A 24,298-nucleotide genomic window follows, 5' to 3' on the forward strand; every position below is an offset into this window, starting at 1 on the left:
GTACCATTTTGAAAAGCTGGGTTAGCATGTGTTGACATTAATAAATAGACATTTAGTTTAAAACAAATATGTTTAAAAAAGTAAAATGGTGTATCAAAAGGTAAATACTCACTATGCAGATGTGATATGTTTTTATTATATTGCAGTAGGCCATTACAGATGAATTTATGTGTATGCAGCTAACAAACCTGTATTTGCAAAGTAGGCTAGTAACTATCTGTCAGAGGAATATAACACAAAATATGAATTACTTCCTTAAAGTAGCAAAAAAATGGAAAAGCTAATTTCATATTGCTTGAATGAGGAGGGTGTTTTGATTGGCAGGCAGGTAGATGGATTGATGGTAGGACGGGCCTCAGTTCCCACTGTCAAAAAAGGGTGTGGGTCGGTGGTGATACAGAAATAGAGTTGTAAATACAGTTCATCGGTTTAAATCGTTTCCAACAGACAGCTCCTTTAACCAATAAACGGCTTCCAAAGGTCCTTGTTTTGATCCATTAGCCAGTTGGAGTAAATGGGATGCCTAAGTGGGCGGTGATACCAAATCCCGGTGCCAAGTGGTGCCGTATGTGAGCTTCGGCAACAGATGGCGGCGGTGGCGCTCACTGCCCATGGCTACATCTACATCCACCACTGTCTTCCACTGTCTATGATCCGACTAGAAGCTGAAGGGGTGGAGGCACTGATGGGGGAGTCCTTTACAGCTACTAGAGTTGGTTGTCTACCGAGGAAGAACTGTGGCAGGGCGTAGTCAATCTGACTTAATTTAGGATTTATTGCCTAGCCGTTCTTGGATTTTTACCTGTTATTTCCCACCGGAGGCCGCAGAAACCTCGGGCTAGATTTGGCCACACGCCGACCTGAGGGCACGAAGAAATCTGCGGGATTCTTTGGAAAGTGTTGTGAAATGCGTTTGTCAGAATTTGGTGGTTTAAAGCCGTAACATGCTTATCTGGTAGAGTGGATTGTGTTTGCACGATAGCAAAAAATTGTAATTAATGTTGAGTAGAAGAAAAGTTGCGATAAGCCAACTAGTTAGCTAGCTATCTTACTATAATGCTAGTTGGCTAGCTACCTACCTAGCAGCGCCTCTCTAGCATGTTGAATGGATGGATGAATGAATGAATTAGCGACCCCTTGCATTTAACTAACAACCGCTTGTTCAAATTACAAGAACACGTCGAACATCACATGCGACAACACCTTTTCTACAACAGGGTGAGCATGTGTGGCTAGCTCCTCTTTGACTACATACGTTGCCCTCAAATGGACAGGAATGCGCTAAGTTCCAGGGAGTTGGTGGACAGCGGCGATTTAGCACGCAAAGGTAGTGTGCTAATACTTACAAAAACCTGGTAATGTTAATGAAGTTGGTGGAAGCTTGTTTTAGCTAGTTTAAATATTTGCACTACTTGGACTTGGCTGCAATAGTCTGAAGCTAACGCCCGGTTCGGGATGGGGAACACGGTGTCATGCTGCGTCTCTCCCGAGTCGAGCCCCAAGCTGCCCTCGAGACAACCGGCGGAGCGGCTGGAGGAGTTACAGACCAGCACCGAAGTGAGTGATGACAACACCGTGCCCTACCTGCAGCATATAAGCGACAGAGAAGTCCCTGACGGTATGTGTCCACCTGAACACCAGCGATAGATAGATAGCTTCAAACTTAACCTTTCCTCTGTGTGTGTGTGTGTGTGTGTGTGTGTGTGTGTGTGTGTGTGTGTGTGTGTGTGTGTGTGTGTGTGTGTGTGTGTGTGTGTGTGTGTGTGTGTGTGTGAGTGAGAGCCCATGCAAATCACACACATTGTGTTTGTTTATAGAGAGGTTAATCGTAATCGAGTCACCGCCATATTGAAGAAGCTCCTTCACATGTCTCCGAGCACACAAACTTTTATGACCGAATCAGAAAATAACCACTCCACATGTGCGCACACACCCAGTTATTTGTGTCAGCATAAGGGGCCCCTCCACTAATATTGACACAAACGAGGTTTTGCTTCAGTATAACCACTATGTGATATATTCTCTCTCATAACTGCAGGGATATACACACCCTCTTCAGCTCTTGTCAAGTTACCAGACGTGTTGGTGGCCATCGAGCTGCTAGCAGTGCACTGATGATGATGATAATCATCATCATCGTCATCGTGACATTCTTTGCACTCTTCAGTTGGGCACTGCATCATGTTGATTACATTGGCATTAAATTAACCATTCATAAATTTGCAATGAAAACAAGCTCCTTATCATCCATTCATTGTTGTCTTTAACCAACCTCCATTTTATTTCCATGGCTTATTTTTGAGTGAGATGGGGGATGGGAAACAAAGTTCAAATAGAGAGAGATCACTCCTTAGCCACCACACTTTTTTTTTATTTTAAATAAACTCACTGAGCACAAAACTGCATCTTGTAATGTGCCATCAACTTAGAATCACAATGCCCATTGTTAAAGAGGTAAAGTGTAAACTAAGGTTATCAAATGGAACATGTCTTTAGACAATCCCCCATCACATTTTTTTTTTTTTTTTTGCTCACGCTTTGATGTGCTGTGATGTAGGCCCCAAAATGGAAAGCATCTCAGATATTTTGCTGTGATGTAGGCCCAAACTCAATTGTGTACTGTAAGTCCTAGTGTCGCCACTCCCTCCCAGACATGCGCAGTGTTCATCCCATTCATGTTGTTGTGGACCGTAGTGCGTGAGTGCAGTCTGGCAAGAGCAGCTGTTGGCAGGGTGAGGGTCAGAATCTGTCCAACAGTCCTTCCTACATTCCTCATGTCTCTTCTTGCTGTCCTTGCTTCACAAATGCGGCCATCCCGTAATCCCCAGTGTTTTATGTAATGTGCTGTCTTCCCGGATTTAGAAAAAGATCACAATTCTCAAAGTCATGCTTGTGTGTAAACCACTGCTGCTTGCATTGCTTGAATTTACAGTTTTGTCTGAAGATTTTTATATTCACAAATATTTAGCCAACAGTTTCAAAGTCTACTACTCTGTACATACTGTACAAAGTTTTCAGTGTAGTTTTTACCAACCAAAATAATACATATATTTAAAGTATATATACAGTAAAGTATTTTTATCGCACATTTGTAGGAGTAAAAAGCCTTAATACGGTACTTGATCACTCAAATGTATATTTATGAGTGTGTAACTGTACTATACTGTGAGAGCTTAGTAGTACATGCTGTGTCTTTATTGACAGATTGTCAAAGCAAGCACTAATGTACATTTCTTGTTTTCTCAGAGCTTGCATTAGAGTCTAACCCGTCTGACCACGCCCGCGCAAGCACCATCTTCCTTAGCAAGTCCCAGACAGACGGTGAGCAATCCTAACATCACACACACACACACACACACACACACACACACACACACACACACACACACACACACACACACACACACAATATCAATGATTCACATTAGCTGTTTTCTGTAAGATACTTTGAAGAGCGAACACACTAATTTGAAACACAATTTGTTGTTGAATGTTAAGACCAATGTGTTTTCAGGGGTTGATGTATTGATAACGCTGATTCCTGCTTCTAACTCTGCTTTGGTGGACATTTCTTCTTCTTTACAGTACGAGACAAGAGGAAAAGCAACCACATAAATCATATCAGTCATGTAAGTCAGAATCTAAATATATTAAATGCATACATCTGATTGCTGAATTGATTATATGTGCAAAGCTATATTTTCTTTACTGTCCTGGAGGTAATTTAACAATGTAGCTTGGCCAGGTAAGGTTTTTAAAGGTAGCTAGTTTCATCATTTGGTTTATGCATCTGATAGTAGATATTTTGTATTCAGTATATTTATGTTAACCAGTTGTTCCAAATCCAGAATGTCATTGAAAAAAGAAAAAAAAAGCCTGTGAAACAACATCGGATAATAGCACACAGAGTTGACGGTGAAACAGAACGGTGGAAGTTTTGCCAACAATAGTAGCGATTCATAATGTCGATTAATCAGATAAGGCTAGTAAATCTAGTTTAAGTAGAAAACCTTAACACCGGACCTATTAGACACTTAGGAATTCTCAAAAGTGTGGAACCAGTCTAAAGAAATGCAGCCACCAAGACCTTTTCCTGTCCTGTGATCAGTTCAAGTTATTGATTGTGTGATTTCAATGTCTCAAGGTATCGCCTGGTCCATTGTCAAAGAAATATAGCTCCTGTTCCACGATCTTCATAGACGACAACACCGTCAGCCAGCCAAACCTCAAAAGCACAATCAAATGGTGAGAGAATTTCACACACAGAGAAACACAAACACACAAGGCTGTGATGTCCAAAAGTCTGTCCAAATTTTACATAAGAAAATCCTGTTGCATCACAGCGTGGTAATACTTAATGGATGTGTGACTAAAACAGACGCTCAAACGCCTAATTTAGGACAGTCCTCTGTAATGACATTATTTCAGTGAATTTTGAGTAACGGTTTTTCTCTCTTGTGTGTGGTGTGTGTGTGTGTGTGTGTGTGTGGTGTGTGGTGTGTGTGTGTGTGTGTGTGTGGTGTGTGTGTGTGTGTGTGTGTGTGGTGTGTTGTGTGTGTGTGTGTGTGTGTGTGTGTGTGTGTGTGTGTGTGTGTGTGTGTGTGTGTGTATTGTCCCATGTAGATTGTTTTTATTTATTTAAGCCATGTAATGCAAAAACTAACTTTAATGTTACCACTCATTTTTCTGTCTTTCTAGTGTCACGTTAGCAATATACTACCACATCAAAAACAGGTAAGCACACATTTTTAATTTGTGGCACTTTATATTGTTAAAACTGGCCGGTGTGAGAAGTTTGACAGGTGTATTGTGTGTTCCTTAGGGACTCAGGAAGGTCACTGGACATCTTTGATGAGAAGTTGCACCCCTTATCAGTGAGTATGTTCATGGGTTTTTCTCAAATTCTGTAATAGTCACTTTTTGCCTGTGTCTCAGCACCTGGCCATAATCAGCAAGCGAGTGGTTTTTGATTCATCCAGTCATTTATCTATTATTTAGTCCATCTATCCATCCAGTCAGTTCGCCTGAGCAACTTTAAGATTTTGCTTCAATTTGCAATTACTTGTTTGTTGAATCTGAACCTAAAAACTGGAAAACCATTTACCATACGCCAAGACAAAAGATAAGATGGTACAATGGCTTATCCCTGTTGTACACTCTTGAATAAATGTAGAAAATGTAAATGTTTGATTATTTGAGACATTATTTCTGTTTTAATTTTGTCCTTTCCTTCAATTATTTTCCGTTGGATTTGCACATCCATCTGAAACATAGTGGTGGTGTCCCAATACAAAACCTGTTTTTTGTGTAGTGACAGCTGTACTCCATTTTCTTTCTTCAAATTGAGATTTTTCAGTACTTACCTGGAAATGGGGGCTATCCATAACAATGCGAACAGTTAAAGGAAAAACAAAGGGTAGGGATCAGTTCTGCATCATTGAAATGGATGTGATTCACTGGTCAAAAAAACACAAGAAGGAAACTATTGTCCCTTTTATCATCCTCTCTTGTGCTCTTTTATAAACGGTTTCCATTCAGTTGTCGACTTGTGATAAAGAGCCATGAGTGGTGTCTCACTCCGCACACCCTCAGCTAAGTTTTTTTTGGGTGGGGATGGGGGGGGCACTCCAAGCTCAAGATGACCTCAAATAGAAGGGAGGGCTAAGAGGAAAATTTAGGACAAAACTAATATCAAAGTTGACGATATTACAACTACCTTTTTTTTTTTTTAATAACACTGTGATGAAGCAAACATCTTGTATATTAAAGGAAAATTCAGGTATGTATCGATCTGGTGTATTTGCCATAAATGTGGCCATGTGACTCTGAGTCCAAACCAAATACCAAGAGGAAAATTAGTCCAGATGCATCATAACCTGTGTGTGTGTGTGTGTGTGTGTGTTGTGTGTGTGTGTGGGTGGTGTGTGTGTGTGTGTGTGTGTGTGTGTGTGTGTGTGTGTGTGGTGTGTGTGTGTGTGTGTGGTGTGTGTGTGTGTGTGTGTGTGTGTGTGTGTGTGTGTGTGTGTGTGTGTGTGTGTGTGTGTGTGGTGTGTGTGTTGTGTGTGTGTGTGTGTGTGTGTGTGTGTGTGTCCCATACAGAGAGAGCCAGTGTCAGATGACTACTCCCGTGTAGATCCAGAACACAAACTGATCTACCGCTTCGTCAGAAACGCTCTTCAGCGCCGCACAGCTCACTGCAGAATGTGCCATTGTTACTCTAGTAAGTCTGTCTCTCTGATGATTTTCATTTTACTTACATCAATAATATTGTTAGAATAATGATAATATTATTTAAATCCTGGCACTCAGTGAAGAGTTTATTTTAGTGCAAAATTCTTAGAACACTGACTACGTCTACGTTTTTTTTGTCGTACAGTCTTTATCAAATCAGTCACTCTATAAATATATTTTTATTAGGTACTTTTACAATCATATATCAGTCCGAGGCCATTTGTTAAGATGATTATATTTTTATAGTTATGAAATCTAAAAATACATTCATGAAACTAGAGCTGGGCAATATATCAATATTATATTGGTGTTGTGATCAGAGACTAGATATCGTCTTTGGAAATATAATAATATGGCATAAGTGTTGTCTTTACATTACAGTAAAGCGATGTCATTTTCAGAACTTGCCAAACTGTAACTGTTCTTTTATTTTCCTTTAACCACTTAGTCATTATATCCAGATTACTGATGAGTATTTATCAAAAATATCCTTGTGTAAATATTTTGTGAGAGCACCAATAGTCATCACTACAATATCGTTGTTGTATCAATATCGAGGTATTTGGTCAAAAATATCGTGATGTATGATTTTCTCCAAATCACTCAGCCCTAATTGAAACTACATTTGTTAAATTTGTAGAACACAAAAGCAAAGTTTTTTTTGTCCATGAAGGTAAATACTGTGGTATTACTATAAACTGATCACCAGAGGGCAGTAAACGCTTACAAACGGATTTTCCCCAAATGGCACTTGACAGGTGTATGTGTTATGATCACACAACAGTCTTCACATTAGAGAAGATTAAAATCATTATATTATGATGTTAAAGACTGAGAAGATTTGTTTTACAATGTGGCGATGAAAGCCAATGCATTTCTCTCACAGTTTCTTTGCCGTTTTGAATTTAACATGACTGGCAATTTTTCAAACTGAGGTGCACAAATGTAATGTTTTCAAAATAGCGAGCCGGTCCCAAATAATATCACCAAAATGTTGTAGTTTATTTTTAGTCCGCAGCATGTTTGATTTGCTCTGGTGTGTTCTGTTTCCAGTAAGTAATGTATGAAAGATAAATAAGACTATATCATTATCCTCAAAGGTGTTCCCATTTCAAGAATAACTTACTAGGTACAGCATTAGTTAAGTAGTAGGTCTACTACAGTTATTAGTTAGTTACTCTAATTTGTAATACCACTAAACACATGTATAGGATAATTTGTTGGTACATAATATCTGGATTTTGCCATAACCCAGCGTTAACCTAGCTGTTGTCCCCAGAAGCATATAAGAAACTAATAAGGGAATTAATTCAGCTGAGAAAAAATGTCAGTTCCCAATTCTAATTTTGACCATTAAACACGTTTCTACCTCAAGGTGTACTTGGAGCGCCTGCTGACCTACGCTGAGCTGGATATCTGCCCCGCCAACTGGAAGCGCATCGTCCTGGGAGCCATCTTGTTGGCTTCTAAAGTCTGGGACGACCAGGCGGTGTGGAACGTCGACTACTGCCAGATCCTTAAAGACATCACTGTGGAGGACATGTGAGTTGTTTTTTTTTTTTTACGAAAATCACTGAAAATGAGGAAGATGGAAACCGAGTCAGCGGTTCCAATTATTTATCTGTGTTTTAAGCCCCAAACATCACTGCCTGGAAGGCACGAGGATTAGGCAATGGTTAGGGTTAGGTGCCTGGAAGGAGACGTTGGGGCCTCAAAGCACCATTGAGCGTTTCAATCACTCAATGTCAATCAATTTCTGTGATGGGAGGCATTTGCAGTAAATATTTGTCATGTTGGATGCCATGCTCTGAAAATAGAATTTTAAATTTTACATTTGAGTTTGGATTGTAGTACGACCCCTTGGACTGATTGTTATACTCAAGTTATATTTATAAAAAAAAAAGAAGAAAAAAGTGGCATGGCGTTTTAAAACTTTCAACAAAAAAAAAGAGGAACAACAAAAAGGAGTCACCTATTTTATGGAACATATTTACCATGTTGTCAATTACAACTAGTTCATATGAATATCGAAAATCAAATGTTATAGTTCTCGCGAGCTGCGATGGCTATATTTTAACTCTTTTTCAGGCTGCTCTAAAAACAAAACCTCTGTTTAACCAGACTCATTTCACTTCAGAGATATAGTAAACCACCGCCAGCCTGTCACTTGGGTAATATCACACCTTTCTGTTGTAGGATATATAACACAATGAAGTGCGTTTGTTGTTCTGTTGCATTATTTTGCGTTGCCTAAACTAAGTCGGTCCACATCTGGTCGCTACTTCACTCGTCCTTTACAGCCCATATGCAGACACCAGTCCATGATGTAATTGTTGATGTAAATCTGATGTGATTAAATCGATTTGTCCAACACAGGTACAGGAATATAGTAGATTATTACAGGTAGAAAATACAGAACATTGGAAGGGTTGTAGTCATAGTTGACCGTAACCACAATAAAGGCTGTATTTTCACGTTTTTGTCCCTGAACTACCATTCTGTCTTTGTAACGCTACTAGGGAGCTGCAGATTTTCTGCTAATTCAGTGTTTGTTTATCGCCACATCATGCAAACCTCTGACATCGCACATTCTCTTCTTTGTACATTTAAGAAATAGGGTATTAATTATACCCTAAATTAGATTAACAAATGTGCCCATTGAGCAGTATATCAGCATAATTCCCAGTTCAAAGTAAAATGCAACAGAGCGGATTCATTAGCCTGCACAGTTAAGTGGGAAATAGTGTCCAGAAGGAATGGAAGGAGAAAAGTTTGCGATGTAACGCAAAACATATTTTGCGAGGGAACTCAAAAGTTATTACGTGGTAATGCAAAACACATTGTGAGGGAATGTAAAAGTAGTCCCTTGAAAAATCTCAACGTGACCCTTCTAGGCTTGGTATCATTCGGCCTTAGTGAAATGAGTGAAATCTGAAAATAGGTAAAAATACCAATTGAGTTTTTTGGGGGCTCTGCAAAGAAGGTCTCCTGGGCCCAGTTTTTCAAAAGTAATCCACTAGGATTTTGGATAACGGATTGGATCAAATGTTGAAAATGGGTTTTTCAAAAGAAAAAACGGATTACACAATCGGATTAGATCACATAATCTAATCTTGGTTTTGATCTGGATCAAACCTTTAGTTTGGGTTTTTCAGAACCTTTTTGTAGGATTTGGATCACTTTGATCCAAAAAATCTGGATTAAACTGATCCCATGAGAAGGGTGGACTCAGCGTGGATTTCATGCCCAAAATGTAATGAAAACTTTAACAATGTATCAAATAATACTATATTTGGATCATGCAGTATCTTACAAGATATCCTATTTATTCATAAGGTTTTAATTTTATTTGTTCATCCGTCAGGCTACAGTGATTAGGTAGGCTTTAACGTAATCAGCCTTTCAGTATAGGCCTACAGCGAAGTAGAAAGAGTTTGGCCTCATAAAATTATCCCCCAAACAGCTGTCAAAATTGACCAAAAACAATACATTTTCTTCTCTCAATAATTGATATATATAAATAGGCCTATATATTCATCACAATATTTATTAGTGATGCATGCAATGATTACAGAATAACCAAAAAAATGCAAAGAATGGCAATCACTGATTTTTGAAATCCAAAACAAATCCAAATCAGAAATAGTGTCTAACTAACTTGTTGCACTTCCTGTTTGCTCGTTCTTGCAAAATAAACTTATATTGACCCCACACTGGCCATTCTACTTGTTGCTCTTTACATATCTATAGTTCTACATTGTGAATTCCTATCCTGTTTGAACACTGGTTATCCAGATTTGGTGATCCTGAAAAGTTCCTATCCGAATCAGATTGATCCAATTTGATGTTGCTTTGAAAAACTGGCTCAAAAGTAAGATGGATTACGTGATCACGGATCGCAAAAAAAGGATTACTAAATCCGGATCAATTTGATCCAGATTACATTTGAAAAACTGGGCCCTGGACAACCCTCGTAGACAGGCTTGTCGCACACTGGTGCGATTGCACGTCTTACCTGGCCTGGGACTGCATTGGACCCTATAGGAAGTGCTGGGGGATGTGGTTAGGAAAAAGGACACCTGGGCAGGTTTTAGTGTCCAAGTGTCTGATGAGAACAACAATGTTTGACATTGGTCCAGTATTAAGCAAGATCACTGCAGTTGGCAGCAGCGAAACAAGGTACAATGTAGGTTAATATTTAAATTGTCTAGCTTGTATTTACCTTCTCAAAAGTGCTCGTTTTGCCAATGACAGGCTCAGATTATGTGTTTGACAACATTATGGAAAGGATCCCTTCAGAGATAGACCTTTAAAACCTCTTTAGGACCTTTCTGTTTAACCAGAAACGGCTCTGAAGTCGCTAGCACTAAACCCACCAGACTTCATTTAAGAAAGTAATACTTTTAGCGTGTATAGAGCCAACATATTTTCAATCCGTAAACTATGTGTTTGTTTCAACCAAAAGTTGTAATGGCTGGAAGAGTGGAAAGACAACCTAAAACAGCTTTTCATAGTTTTATTTTGTTTCTGTCAACTTTGAATGAAGTGTGTTTTACGATGCTTAAATAAGTGTTTATTTACATGGAGTCTGGTGGGTTTAGCAAACGCATGTTAGCGGATGTTTTTATGTTTTAAAAAAGGATCTTACTCATCAACAGAATGGTCAACCTCCTTAAAAATCCTTTCCATAATGTTGCACTTTTGTGAATGTAAATACAAGCTAGATAATTGCGCTATTAACTTACATTGTAGCTTGTTTTGCCGCTGCCAACTGCAGCAATCTTGCTTAATAATGGACTAATTTCAAAGAATATTCTTCTCATCAGTCACTTAGACACTAAAACATAGGAAACTAGGAAGAAAAAAACGGCGGTTACCCTATAAACTGTTGTTTCCTTGTGGTAACATTTCAAATTCAACTCTAAATTTTGCTGCTTCTGTTTCTGAGCTCCAGATTTTTGAGAAAAAAAGAGATTCCAAACAAATATTACATGGTTCTGGCTCAACATGCTTGCCCCCACCTAATAAAGGAAATATAACAAAGATGCACTCAAAGTAGACCGAAGAGTGCTGGGATGGATGGCGGCCGTACCATCTCTGCTGTCCCTCGGGCTATGAGCCGGTGAAGAGGCCAGGAGCTGCACTCTGAGCCCTCTGACTGATTTCCTACAATTGCTTTTTCTCTGTGTGTTTGTGTGTGTATGTGTATAAAAGAGGTTGAAAGTGCCTGCTTGTTTTTTTGTAATTTGGAAAGGTGCGTGCACTGCCTGCATGTCCGTGAGTCCCCCATCCCTCTCTGACTCTTTCTCTCTTTCCTCTCATATATGTATGACCCGCACTCTCTCTGCTCTGATTTCATTGCTGCTATTCAAGTGTCTTTGTGAGCCTGGTTGGGTCTGGATGGAGGGATGGGAAGAAGGGTAGAGAGAGAAGCAGAGAGACAGACGGAGAGAAATACAGGGTAGGGTCTCAAGTGCTCTCACTGCTTCTAGATAATGGCCCTGGCTCTCACCCACTCCATTAGTTGCCCTGGGAGACCAGACATCACACACACACTCGCGCTCACTCTCACCACCTTTGCTGACCAACAAAGCATCCTAGATGCTGTCTCCTTGGTGACCACCTCCCTTAGCTTTTCTCATGGCTGAGATGATGATGATTATGATGAGGAAGGATGATGGAGGTTGTAGTCTGGAAAAGATGAGTTGTCATACTCCAAGTGGGTGCTCGGAGATACATGTCTGATTGCCTGGAAATGTGTTTGTGTGATCTCTGTGGAAGAGATTTTTGATTCCTTCTCACTCCATGAGCACTTCCCATGTTGAATGTATGAAGTCAGTGCACAGATAAATTCTGCTACTGTTTCTTTAGTAAAATCATATCACATGTGAACAGATAAAGAAAAGTGTTTTCTTCTTTGAAGAATAGAAATATACAGTATATTTTTTTCTATTGAATAGCTGTCAACAGTTTACCCTCAGTATCCCTATTGGCTGATCAAAATGTTTTGTGATTAGCATTTCTGACTGTTGTATTGAGGACCGACCATCTTTAGTGGCTTTGAAAAAATAGGATTGTTTAAAGATTTTTTTTTTTTTAATAACAGTAAGTAGAAAAAGCTCAAATGGAGGCTAGATGGCTCACCTACCTAGGAGGTTAATATTATTTACTGTGAGTTTTCTCCCTCATAGAAGTGGGCACCGAACGTCGATACTTTTATGGCACCGACCGACAATACTGCCATCCACAGACAGCATTTACTGCGATATGATATTAATGGAGAGGCGAAAGCGGTTGCGGTGCTGTTGACTTTATACTTCCTCTAAAGTGTAAAGTCCCCCCCCCCCACACACACACACACACACACTTAACTAACTAATTTTCTGCGGGAAACCCTCCACTGTCCTGAAGCTCTAGTGTTGAGTTAGGGTTTTTGGTGGTCTGGAATAACCCTCAGGTCTCTTTCCACCCTCCAGGAATGAGATGGAGCGCCACTTCCTGGAACTTCTCCAGTTTAACATCAACGTGCCAGCCAGTGTCTATGCCAAGTACTATTTTGATCTGCGGCAGCTGGCTGATGACAACAACCTCAGCTTCCCCCTGGAGCCTCTCAACAACCAACGCGCCCAGAAACTAGAGGTGAGCTGCCCTCCTCAGCCGTCAACCAGCAATTTCTGGTCTTCCAGTTTGGCTCATTACGACAAATATTTACCTCTCTGCTCTGCAGCGAGCCCACTGCACAGGAGCCGATTTGTCATTTTCTGATCTTGCAGAGTTCTTGAATTCAAACGCCTCTGGTTAAAACACAATGATCTGTTTACCTTTTTTTTTCCATGACAACTTATCAGTAACAGAGTTTGTATTTGTCCGTCCAGGCCATTTCGAGACTATGTGAAGACAAGTATAAGGACCTGAGTCGTTCAGCGGTGAGACGATCCTGCAGCGCAGACAACCTGATAGGTATACGACACTCCAACGCTGTGCTGTCCTAGGCCAGACTGCTTCCCTCTGTTTTCTAAAAGCCCAGCTTACCCACAGCCAAACCCCGAACAGATGTCAACCTCACTGCCAACGCATCCTCATCAGGCAGGATTCAGGCATGAAATGTTGACGGTAATTTGCATTACAGCTGTGGAGCTGACTGGGAAATTACACATGGAAATAAGGTGTTAACCTAAAAAGTTTACCACACAACCATTGGTTTTACAAATCCCTTATTTATTTCTTACTTGTCCCTTATGTCCCGGAGAAAGCGTTAACTAGGAATTGGTCCACTGCAGTTATATCAAAGGGGTATTCTTTGTATTGTCATGAAAATGTAGTTTTTCCAAAATGTATTTGAATTATTCCAGGCAGCCTGGTCTTATTCTATATGAAAGTTGTCACCAAATTCCATGAGAAAACCCAAACTAACAATGTGTTAGTCTCTCTGTGTACTTTCTGAGTTGCCTACCCCGTCAGTGGTCTTCAGTCCCAAGGCCGTTGGTTTGTACTGAACACATAAACACAACATACAGTACATATTTAACAACATCAAATTCATACAAAGGCTCAGTAAATTCCTCAAACAGCATGCACTGTAGTTTTTTAATCTAACGTTACCTCAAACGGGAGGAAAAAGTGTATTTGTTTGATTTTTAGCCGTGGATTAATACACGTTTGGTGCTCTTGGTGAGACTTTACAGGAACAGGCCGGTGTATGTGGGATTGACTTGAAATAAACAGTGTACAGTACATTACTACTGGTTGTGTGTTGATAGTAATGAAGGAGCATGCCAGCCAGTGCAACATTGTGGCTCCTTGATGTCTTTTAATAGTTTTTGGACAACAATGGAGCGCTGTCTCGCTCCAGTCGAGGCAGATGGCCGCCCAGGTGAAGCCAGGTTCTGTTGGTTCTGCTTGTTAAACGGTAGTTTTAAAGTGCAATTGCTCTTGGGTGAATTGTTGTGGATCTGTAAATTAGAGCGCGCTCTAGACCTACTCTGTAAAGTGTCCTGGGAAAACTTCTGTTAAGATTTGACACTAAATTGAATTGTCTCTGTCACAGAGGAATGAGATGTATTGGCCAATATATTAACAATGCTTGTTAATAGGATCAATTCATTGGTAGTTTTGTTTTTTTTCATGGAATTTGTTTACAATAACTAATAATGTATCACCAGACTTCTCATTTAATAGGCCCATCGGATCGAATGCAAAAGCTGTTGCTTGCAAATCATAGTTAATACCAAAAGTAACTTTTGAAAGTGTAAAAAAAAAAAGAAAAAAAAGAAAAAAAAAGAAAAAGAAAAACGAAAAAAAGATTGTAGACGACGTGTTTACTGTTAATTCCAGTGGTGTTGGATTCTATTTCAGTAAATTATCTACACATTTTGGATTGAGCACACTGCATGTCAAAGTATTAAACTATACATATTCCACAGGACTTGTAAGTAAGCAAACCTTCAGTCAGCGGCGGTTTACAGACCCTTCAGGTGGTCTATAAGGAGTGTTTTTTTAGTTTTTTAAACCGATTCTGGATCAGTATTTTATTGAGTGGCTCAGTATAGCAGCTAGGTTGACATAATGACTTGTTGGTTGGGTCCACCCTCTGTATTGTGCCCCTCAAATCCATCCTGAGCCCGCCTCAATGAGCCCGTCAACAGATTCCCAATCCTGTACTTGTGCCAGGTCCCCGACCAGAGCTTTCAAACAAACTACATGAGGAAGAGCAGCGGAGGAAGAACAACTACATTGCTTACTATGTAGGCTACTTAGCTGTGAAATTTGTCTTGTTTTTAATTGAGAAAAAAAAACATTTGCAGATGGAGTATTTTAAATAAACACTAATCATGTAACAAATATATGTTGTGGTAATTGCAAATTGTATTTGTATGTCTGATCTGTGAGCATTTTAATGTGATCAATATACACTCACCTAAAGGATTATTAGGAACACCTGTTCAATTTCTCATTAATGCAATCATCTAATCAACCAATCACATGGCAGTTGCTTCAATGCATTTAGGAGTGTGGTTACTCAATTACTGGGATTTTCACGCACAACCATTTCTAGGATTTATAAAGAATGGTGTGAAAAGGGAAAAACATCCAGTATGCGGCAGTCCTGTGGGCAAAAATGCCTTGCTGATGCCAGAGGTCAGAGGAGAATGGGCCGACTGGTTCAAGCTGATAGAAGAGCAACTTTGACTGAAATAACCACTCGTTACAACCGAGGTATGCAGCAAGCGGATGGGCTACAACAGCAGAAGACCCCACCGGGTACCACTCATCTCCACTACAAATAGGAAAAAGAGGCTACAATTTGCAAAAACTCACCAAAATTGGACAGTTGAAGACTGGAACAATGTTGCCTTGTCTGATGAGTCTCAATTTCTGTTGAGACATTCAGATGGTAGAGTCAGAATTTGGCGTAAACAGGATGAGAACATGGATCCATCATGCCTTGTTACCACTGGGCAGGCTGGTGGTGGTGGTGGTGGTGTAATGGTGTGGGGGATGTTTTCTTGGCACACTTTAGGCCCCTTAGTGCCAATTGGGCATCGTTTAAATGCCACGGCCTACCTGAGCATTGTTTCTGACCGTGTCCATCCCTTTATGACCACCATGTACCCGTCCTCTGATGGCTGCTTCCAGCAGGATAATGCACCACGTCACAAAGCTCGAATCATTTCAAATTGGTTTCTTGAACATGTCAATAAGTTCCCTGTACTAAAATGGGCCCCCCCCAGTCACTAGATCTCAACCCAATAGAGCATCTTTGGGATGTGGTGGAACGGGAGCTTCGTGCCCTGGACGTGCATCCCACAAATCTCCATCAACTGCAAGATGCTATCCTCTCAACATGGGCCAACATTTCTAAAGAATGCTTTCAGCACATTGTTGAATCAATGCCACGTAGAATTAAAGCAGTTCTGAAGGCGAAAGGGGGTCCAACACAGTATTAGTATGGTGTTCCTAACAATCCTTGAGGTGAGTGTATGTTCTCAGTGTTCGGCTACGTGTGCTGTCGCAGTCCACCAGTCCACAACCATCCAGTTGCAGGACAAAAACCACCTCCTCCAACATCATAAAAATGATTGCTTTTATAAAATACAATAACCTTTTCGGGGAAACGGTTATGGCAATATCTGCTTTTTCAAACCGGTAATGCCATTATTTTGTGTAATATTCTATAGGCCATCATTCTCTAACTAAACGGAGCATAAGACGTGTCAGGATATGCATGATTTACATTTGTGTTCAGAACAATGTTGCTCTCATCAGTCCACCAAATGTCGCGCCATTTCTCCTTTGGCCCGTCAATGTGTCCTTTGGCAAATTTCACCATATTCAGAACATGTCTGTTTTCAGCAATGGGATTTTGCGGGGGCTTCTAGCTGATAGCGTTGCTTCACATAGTCTTCTTCTAACAGTACTCACAGGTAACTTTAAGTCTTCTTTGATTTTTCCTGGAGCTGATCATTGGTTGAGCCTTTACCATTTTGGCGATTCTTCGATCCATTTGAATGGTAGTTGACCGGTTTTTCCCAAGTCGTTCAGGCTTTGGATGCCATTTCAAGGCATTTGAAATCATTTTGGCTGAGCAGCCTATAATTTTCTGCAATTATTTGTTTTCTCCTCTCCAATCAACTTTTTAATCGAAGTCCGCTGTTGCTCAGAGCAATGTCTGGAACGACCCATTTTGTTGATTATTTCAGTGGGAAATGCACTATAACTAGCATTTGCTTCCTTCCTTCCTTAAATATGGGCCATAATTGACACCTGTTTCTTCACAGAATCAGTCACCTCACTAATTGAACACAACACTGCTATTCTTTTGAACATACCTCTTTCAAATACACAGAATGAGCAGCATGTCATTGTTTTCTATAACTCTACAACACTTAGTAAATTATTTGCAATGTAGAATATCACTTCTACCAAAGTGTGTGTGTGTGTGTGTGTGTGTGTGTGTGTGTGTGTGTGTGTGTGTGTGTGTGTGTGTGGTGTGTGTGTGTGTGTGTGTGTGTGTGTGTGGTGTGTGTGTGTGTGTGTGTGTGTGTGTGTGTGTGTGTGTGTGTGTGTGTGTGGTGTGTGTGTGTGTGTGTGTGTGTGTGTGTGTGTGTGTGTGTGTGTGTGTGGTGTGTGTGTCCTACCAAAAATGTGACATTTGTGTCGCCTTCTTTGGACCTATTCCTGCCTTCCTTCTTTCTACTTTCCTACTTTTTCCATGTTTCTCACTTTTTTTCGAAGTTACGTGACTATATATATAATATATATACTATTTTCAACCAGTTTTTGTCTTCCTTCCTTCTACCATCTTTTTCCAAGGTTTTGTCTTTTTACAGTTTTTGTCTCCTTTTCCCATAAACATATAAATGTTTTTTTCTTTAACAAGGCTGTTTGTAACAGCTGACAGCGCTGTACTGTTCCTCTTTTTATTGAGTTTTTTTTTTTTTTCTTTCTAAAAATGATTAGCGCTGGTCAGTGGGTCCTTAGCTCAAAGAAACCATTCAAAAGGAGTACATTATTGAAAGAAGTTTGAGAACCACTGCTATAAACTACAAATAGATGTTAGTGAATGAGACAACTGTTGGAAAAGAAGTTCTATTGTGCTGTGTGGAAAAATGGAGGACGGCGCTACAAGCAAGCGAGCACCAGAATGACGTGCAGAAGGCAGCAACACATTTGAAGAAAACGGGAGACTCCAAGTGAGTAAGACTTTGTTGATTTTAGGAACTTTTTATCAGTTCCTCATGTCCTGTTGCTAGGGTCGGGCATCGTTTGGATTTTAACGATTCTCATTCCAATTCTCATTCCAATTCTCATTCCAATTCTCATTCCAATTCCGGTTCTTATTGATTCTCGATTCCGATTCTTTGAGGGGTGGAGTTGAAACGGGTCCCACGCCTATTTTTTTACAAATAAGAGGAACTTTTTATTTTTGATTCAATGGTGGTTTTTAGTTTTACAGGGCTTTTTAAATGTAAAATAAAGCCACACCAGTTTTTGGAAACCAAAACTTACGCATATTAAATTGGGAAGCGATGATTGGATTTGAAATCAAAATCCTCCAAACGATTCTACTGGAATAGTAATTTTTGAAACGATTCCAAGTAGGAATTGGTTGTCGATGCCCAACCCCACCTGGTAACTGGATATTGTATTTGAAGTTCAAACTTTAAAATTGTTGTTTATTGCCAATAAACGGTTTAAATTGAGCTTTTAAATCAAGATGTTTAACACGTGATTTTCTTCTAGTTGAAATATGAGCACAAACTCAAACGTGGCTCAATTGTATATTGTCAGACTGGTCCAAATGTACGTGAACCATTGCCACAAGAATAAAACTATTCTGTTCTCAAGTCCACAAACCCCAAATTGACATGTTATGCCAGATGTACAGAAACAGTGAGATGTACAGTACCTAAGACATGCACTTAACTCAAGATCAACTCTGTTTTAATTCAACAATATGAATCAAAATCTACAATATTTTTTTATAATCTTTGAGGAACTCTATCAATAACAAAGCAGTTTACCAACACTAACTGGCATTCATCATCCCTGCTCACACAATCGCATTCACTCGCACAAATCAGGCCAATAAATTAGAGATGCCATCTAGCATGGGGACACACACAGTAGTCTAAACAACACAATTGGCCAAAAGCATTAAATGCAAATATAACAGACCATTACAGCAGAAAACAAATGTGGTTATTTTTTTTCTTCAATTTCTCAGTCATTTAGTTCACTTTCTGTCTTCCGATGTTGTGACCTCTAAAAGGAGACGGGAGGTTCCTTCAGTTTCTGTTGTCGAGGCTCCTGAAACGGATCATCGACATTAAACCACAGACCCCTGCTAAGACTTTCTAATCTAGAACGTTGTTTCACACAACTCGGGACAGATTTACATAAGTCAGCAGCAGACGGCGTGAATACAGTCAGTTGTGATGAAGAGCAGCATTGTCCTGAAGTGCTTTGTTTAAGTTGTCAAACAGAATGACAAACCTTAAAAGTGGACATGTAAAAGTCCTTATTTTGTCTTTGCAATGGTCCCCAACACCTAAAATATAGAATTTCAATTTGTTTTTAAAGCTCAATCAAAAAGCAGTAAGTCCTCATATTTTAGAGAATAGAGCCAATCATGTCTTGTTTTGTCTTCTGTGAAGTTAAAAGGATTAGCAATTCATATTTTTTATGATTTACTAGACTAAATAGTTCAGCACTATTTCTGACCAATAACGGAATGATTTGGTTTGAAGTCACCTACATTTAAGTCAATAAAAGCAACATAACTGTTTAAAAAATCCAATAAGTTGGCTGTGACTAATTTCATTTTCAACTAATCTGTTATTTTTTTCTTGGTTGTGGAGATGCATGTCACCAAGGGGGTATATTGTTTGTTTTCTCCGACCAACTGTGCAAACATCAGTTAACGGTGTTTATGAAATGAGAAGTTGGAGAAGCTGAAACTACACGTTTGGGATTTCTGCTTTAAATTACTTTAACAATCAGTCGATTATCAAACACGTTGCTGGTTAATTTTCTGTCCATCAACTAATTATTTAAATTTTTTAAATCCTAACATCTGTCTGTTTAGTCTTGAAATCACAAGGAAAGTAGAGCAATGGTTCTCAAAGTGAGGTCCAGGGACCTTTTTAAGAGGCCCTTGAGTTGGTATCAGGGAGTCCACAGCAGATCAAAATAAAAACCTATGCCCATAAGGGATTTCACTGTAACATTTTAAGACCGTTTGGGTACAAAATCTTATTTGACTGAAGGTCTGTGGTCTAATGTTGATCTGTGGGGGGGAGGGGGGGGGGAGTGCACACAAAGTGAGCAGCTCCACTGTCAACCAGCAGAGGGGGGTAAAGGCCAGGTCAGTTTGATCCTGCAGCTTTAACATAATCCCAGCCTGTTGGTTCACAGAACAGAAACAGAACTGGTTCAGAAACCGACTTTAGGAACTTTAAATGGGCTGTAAACCAACAACAGCGCTCAGAGGTTCTAACGGTGTCCGTCAAGGATGAATTGCTTTTTGTTTCATTCCCAGATTACTTCTAAGTCTGGGAAAACTTAGAGAGTTTTTCAGCTGTTTCAGTTTCTTAATGATACAAAACACCGGATAACACACTCAAAACATTAACATGAAACAATACATTTATGTACAAGTTTATACAATTCAAATCAGACAAGATTTGTTTATCTGGTGTCTTACACTTAGCTTTTGGCAGTGGCATTGGTTGGTTACAAACTACACATATCCCACCATACATCTAACTGTTTTTACAGCAACTTTATACAATATATACATAAATAAATAAGTGTTTCTCTCTCAGTGCTCAGGATAAGCAGACAGGTAGAAGTGTGTGTGTGTGTGTGATTCCATCATGGATCCATGTAGCTCTATTAGGTTTGAAGATTGTTTTTTTTTTGTTTTTTCAGCAAATGTTGCTTAGTCAGCTGGCGTAGAAAAGCAGCTCCAATTGGTGGAGTCACTTTTCACCAAAGTCGGACTCTTAAAGTTTCCGTTTAATTGAAATTCCTATTAACCAGGTTTTTTTTTTTTTACTTTATATATTGTCACAATCATCTAGTTTTTTGTGCGAGCTGATGTCTGTCCACACTCCCTTTCTGGGTGTTTAGATACTTTAGTTTATTTCTGAGTGTCCACAGAGGTGACTGTGTGTCTCTTAACTGAGCCAGTCAGGTCATATATGCGATGGAACAGCTTTGTGGTAGATCCCGGATGTCAGCCCAGCTCCAGTATGTCCAGTCAAAGCAGTACTGGCCTCACTGTACATGGAGGGTGGAGCAGTGGCTTTCTGTGGCCAGCAGGGGCAGCATCGTGTGACAAACCTCCTCCAGGACTCTAGTGTCTTTCCTGACCAAATCCACACTCCTGATGTGATGCCCACCACTAAGCACATGAAGTACTTGAGCATGAAGAGGGCATATTCTGGGCCCCCGCCCAAGCGCTGGCGCTCAGACGGGCAGGAACAGGCCAAGGCCCGCTCCCAGCCGGGCCTGTAGTGCTGCTCATAGACCAGGCAGGCCACCACGATGGTGGCGGGGACCGTGTAGAGCACCGTGAAGAGCCCAATGCGGATCATCAGCCGCTCCAGTTTGTCCGTCTTGGTGCCCCCTTGCTTGATGATGCTTCTGATGCGGAAGAGAGAAACAAAACCGGCAAGTAAGAAAAGTGAGCCAGTGAAGAGGTAAACCACGAGAGGTGCGAGTACGAATCCCCTCAGGCTTTCCAGACTCTGGTTCCCCACGTAGCAGATTCCAGCCACAGGGTCCCCGTCCACAGAGCTGAGAGCCAGGACCACGATGGTCTTGACGCTGGGTATGAGCCAGGCAGCGAGATGGAAATACTGCGAGTATCCGGCAATGGCCTCGCTGCCCCACTTCATCCCTGCAGCCAGAAACCAGGTGAAGGACAGCACCACCCACCAGATGGAGCTGGCCATGCCAAAGAAGTACACCAACAAGAAGACCAGGGTGCAGAGAGCAGGGCCAGTGGTGTCGTAGAGGATGTGCAGCTGGTCGCCACCGACATTGCTGCCGGTGCCACACGCCACTCGCTCATGGCCCGCCACCAGGCGGATGATGTAGCCCAAAGACACGAAGAGGTAGCATGCAGCCAGGAAGATGATGGGCCTCTCCGGGTACTGGAAGCGTTCCATGTCAATGAGGAAGGTGGCGACAGTGGTCAAGGTGGAGATGAAGCACAGCACCGACCAGAGTCCCACCCAGAAGCTGGTGAAGGCGCGTTCGTTGGCTGAGAAGTAGGGCTGGTGGCAGGGCTGGGCGCAGTTAGGTAGGGGGCCGGTCTGGACCTGGCCGTAAAGAGAGTGGGACTCCTTCTTGATTGGGACCAGGGGGTCTCGACAGCGGCACTCCCTGTCACACTGCGGGGGGCTGGGTGGTCTGGCCCGGCCTTTAGAGGTGGGCTTGGGGAATGGGGGAGCCAGGGTGGTGGTCTCGCTGCTGTTCCGGTCCATGCACAGGGTCGAGTCGTCTCCCAGCTGGGGCAGCTGTTCGCAACTCATCCTCTCGGGCCACTCGAAGCCGTACTGGCTCATTAGAGGGGAGCAGCCCCGTTTGGCCCGTTCACACACAGACCGGCAGGGTGGCAGTGGCTTGCGGTAGTCCGGCAGGCAGATGGGGGTGTACATGCTGCACAGGAAGAAGAGCAGATCTGGAGAGCAGCGGATCCGGACCAGGGGCCAGAACTGGTGCACCTCCAGCCCCACCTCCTCCTGGGTGTCGTGGTTGAACTGATTGGGCATGTAGGTCAGGTTGTAGCCGATGCCCTTGCACATGGGAACAGTTATGGGCTCACACACCAGATCTTTGGAGGCTCCAAATGTGAGACCTGGACACCGGAACACAGCAGCAGCAGCAGCAGCACGAGGGGCCGCTGTAACACCGGGCTGCACGTCGCGTGCCTCACCGTAGATGCCATAGGCCTATAAAACATGTTTTAAAGTGATTGATTTAGAGTCATTAAAACGAAAATAAAAATAGTAATAGAGGAGGGTGAATCGGCTTCAGTTCATCTCCGAAACCTGGATGAAAGCGTTCTTCTTCTGCTGAATGAATCAGGGCCAGAGTTACATTGAGCTCCTTCTTTTCTCTTAATGATTAAAACAAAACAAGTTGAACTCCTGACGGTAAATCCATAAATGTCCACAGAGCGCCAGGCCGAGCCTCTGCTGTCAATCATTCACCAGAGCTCGCGCAATCAATACGGAGAAAGTTCATCTCCGGTGGTCACGTTCCAATAAATTTAACGACCTCGTAACATTTTTACCAGCTCTGTTTGTTCCTGACAGGTCGCACACGCCAGAAAAAGTCGCATTATGAGAAAAAAAGAGTTAAAGCTGTCCAAGGAAATGTGAGGAAACAGATGAATGTTTAAAGTGAGCATGAAAGTGTCCGGTCTCTGCGTCCGGAGCCCGGTGTGTAATCTCCACTTGACGTTTATTCCCTCAGTAACATGAGACAGCTTTCAGCCACATGTTAGTTTTTCTTTTCTTTTCAAAGTTCCACAAGTGTCATTTCTGTCGCTTCTACAGGAAAACAGAATAAAACACAAGAATAACCCCAAGCGTCCTTTGGGGTAAAAACTTATCCCGTGTTATCAAGTGCAGCAGCGTGCGCGTGCTGCCTTCTCTGAGCCCCAGGACGGAATAAAGTCCGTCTGAAGCTGCCACCGCACCTCCTCATCACACACAGGGACTGCTGCATTCAGAGGTTGTCGGAAATGTCACGATTCGACCATGAGCGGACGAGCGAGTTTGGAAAAGGAGAATCTGGCTTCCCTATTGAACAATGTCAGTTGTAACCCCCATTTTATAGATAAAATAAGATAACATAGATAGTTATCGCGAGGGTAGCTGTTGTGCAGCTGTTGCAATAGGCCTACAAGTTAGGAAAGAGTGCAATAGGCTAAATGTAAAATATCAAGAATGGTACAAGTATACCAAAACAGATCTAGACAATGGCAAAAATATAAAAAAGGGTAACGTTAAGGGCCATACAGTGCTCAAAAGTGGTTGCATAATTTGATTTAAAACGACATGCTCCAACCCAAAACAAACTGACACATCTGAGATGGAAGATGGCATTATACATATCTGACCACATATCTTTTACTCAGCATTTAATTAGAAATGATGCCCTTTTAGACCCTAATCAAGAGCAATTAGCACGTTTGTACATAACATTTATATAAGGCAAATAAAATGGGCAGCGATTAGAGGCCCTATACAGAGAAAATTGTTTGATAAAATAATAAAATATAGGCAATTTAAAGATTACATTAAAAATGGACAAAAATAAATGTTTTTTGTTGCAGTGATTTAATTACTTAAAGTGTCCTTGTTTTTCTTGATACGTGACTTAACCAATTTGTCAGTTAATACACTGTGAATTTTCTGTGAATCTACTAATTAATCTTCCAAACGTGTTAAGACTAAGGTTCCTATTAATTTACAGTCTATATTTCAAAAGAGATCCACCTCTAAAACATGAAAAACTCTGCTTGCGTGTTAATGCAACACAAATAATA

General features: G+C 41.1%; 2 protein-coding genes across 2 annotated transcripts; one reads left to right on the top strand and one right to left on the bottom strand.

The window, feature by feature from the left end:
• Positions 1-1,015: 1,015 nt before the first annotated feature.
• ccnyl1 (cyclin Y-like 1) lies at positions 1,016-14,489 on the top strand. The gene is given in 11 exon segments (XM_032528907.1): positions 1,016-1,618; positions 3,247-3,321; positions 3,586-3,629; positions 4,145-4,245; positions 4,699-4,734; positions 4,823-4,874; positions 6,100-6,168; positions 6,170-6,220; positions 7,607-7,773; positions 12,708-12,870; positions 13,107-14,489. Coding segments are annotated over 11 exon segments (1,038 nt in total). The 5' UTR covers positions 1,016-1,455; the 3' UTR covers positions 13,224-14,489.
• Positions 14,490-18,648: 4,159 nt separating this feature from the next.
• Positions 18,649-23,415, bottom strand: fzd5 (frizzled class receptor 5). The gene is given in 2 exon segments (XM_032528906.1): positions 18,649-22,613; positions 22,616-23,415. Coding segments are annotated over 2 exon segments (1,773 nt in total). The 5' UTR covers positions 22,706-23,415; the 3' UTR covers positions 18,649-20,930.
• Between the last annotated feature and the right edge of the window lie 883 nt (positions 23,416-24,298).

The sequence above is a fragment of the Etheostoma spectabile genome, chromosome 11, assembly GCF_008692095.1.
Source record: "Etheostoma spectabile isolate EspeVRDwgs_2016 chromosome 11, UIUC_Espe_1.0, whole genome shotgun sequence".
Classification (NCBI taxonomy): domain Eukaryota; kingdom Metazoa; phylum Chordata; class Actinopteri; order Perciformes; family Percidae; genus Etheostoma; species Etheostoma spectabile.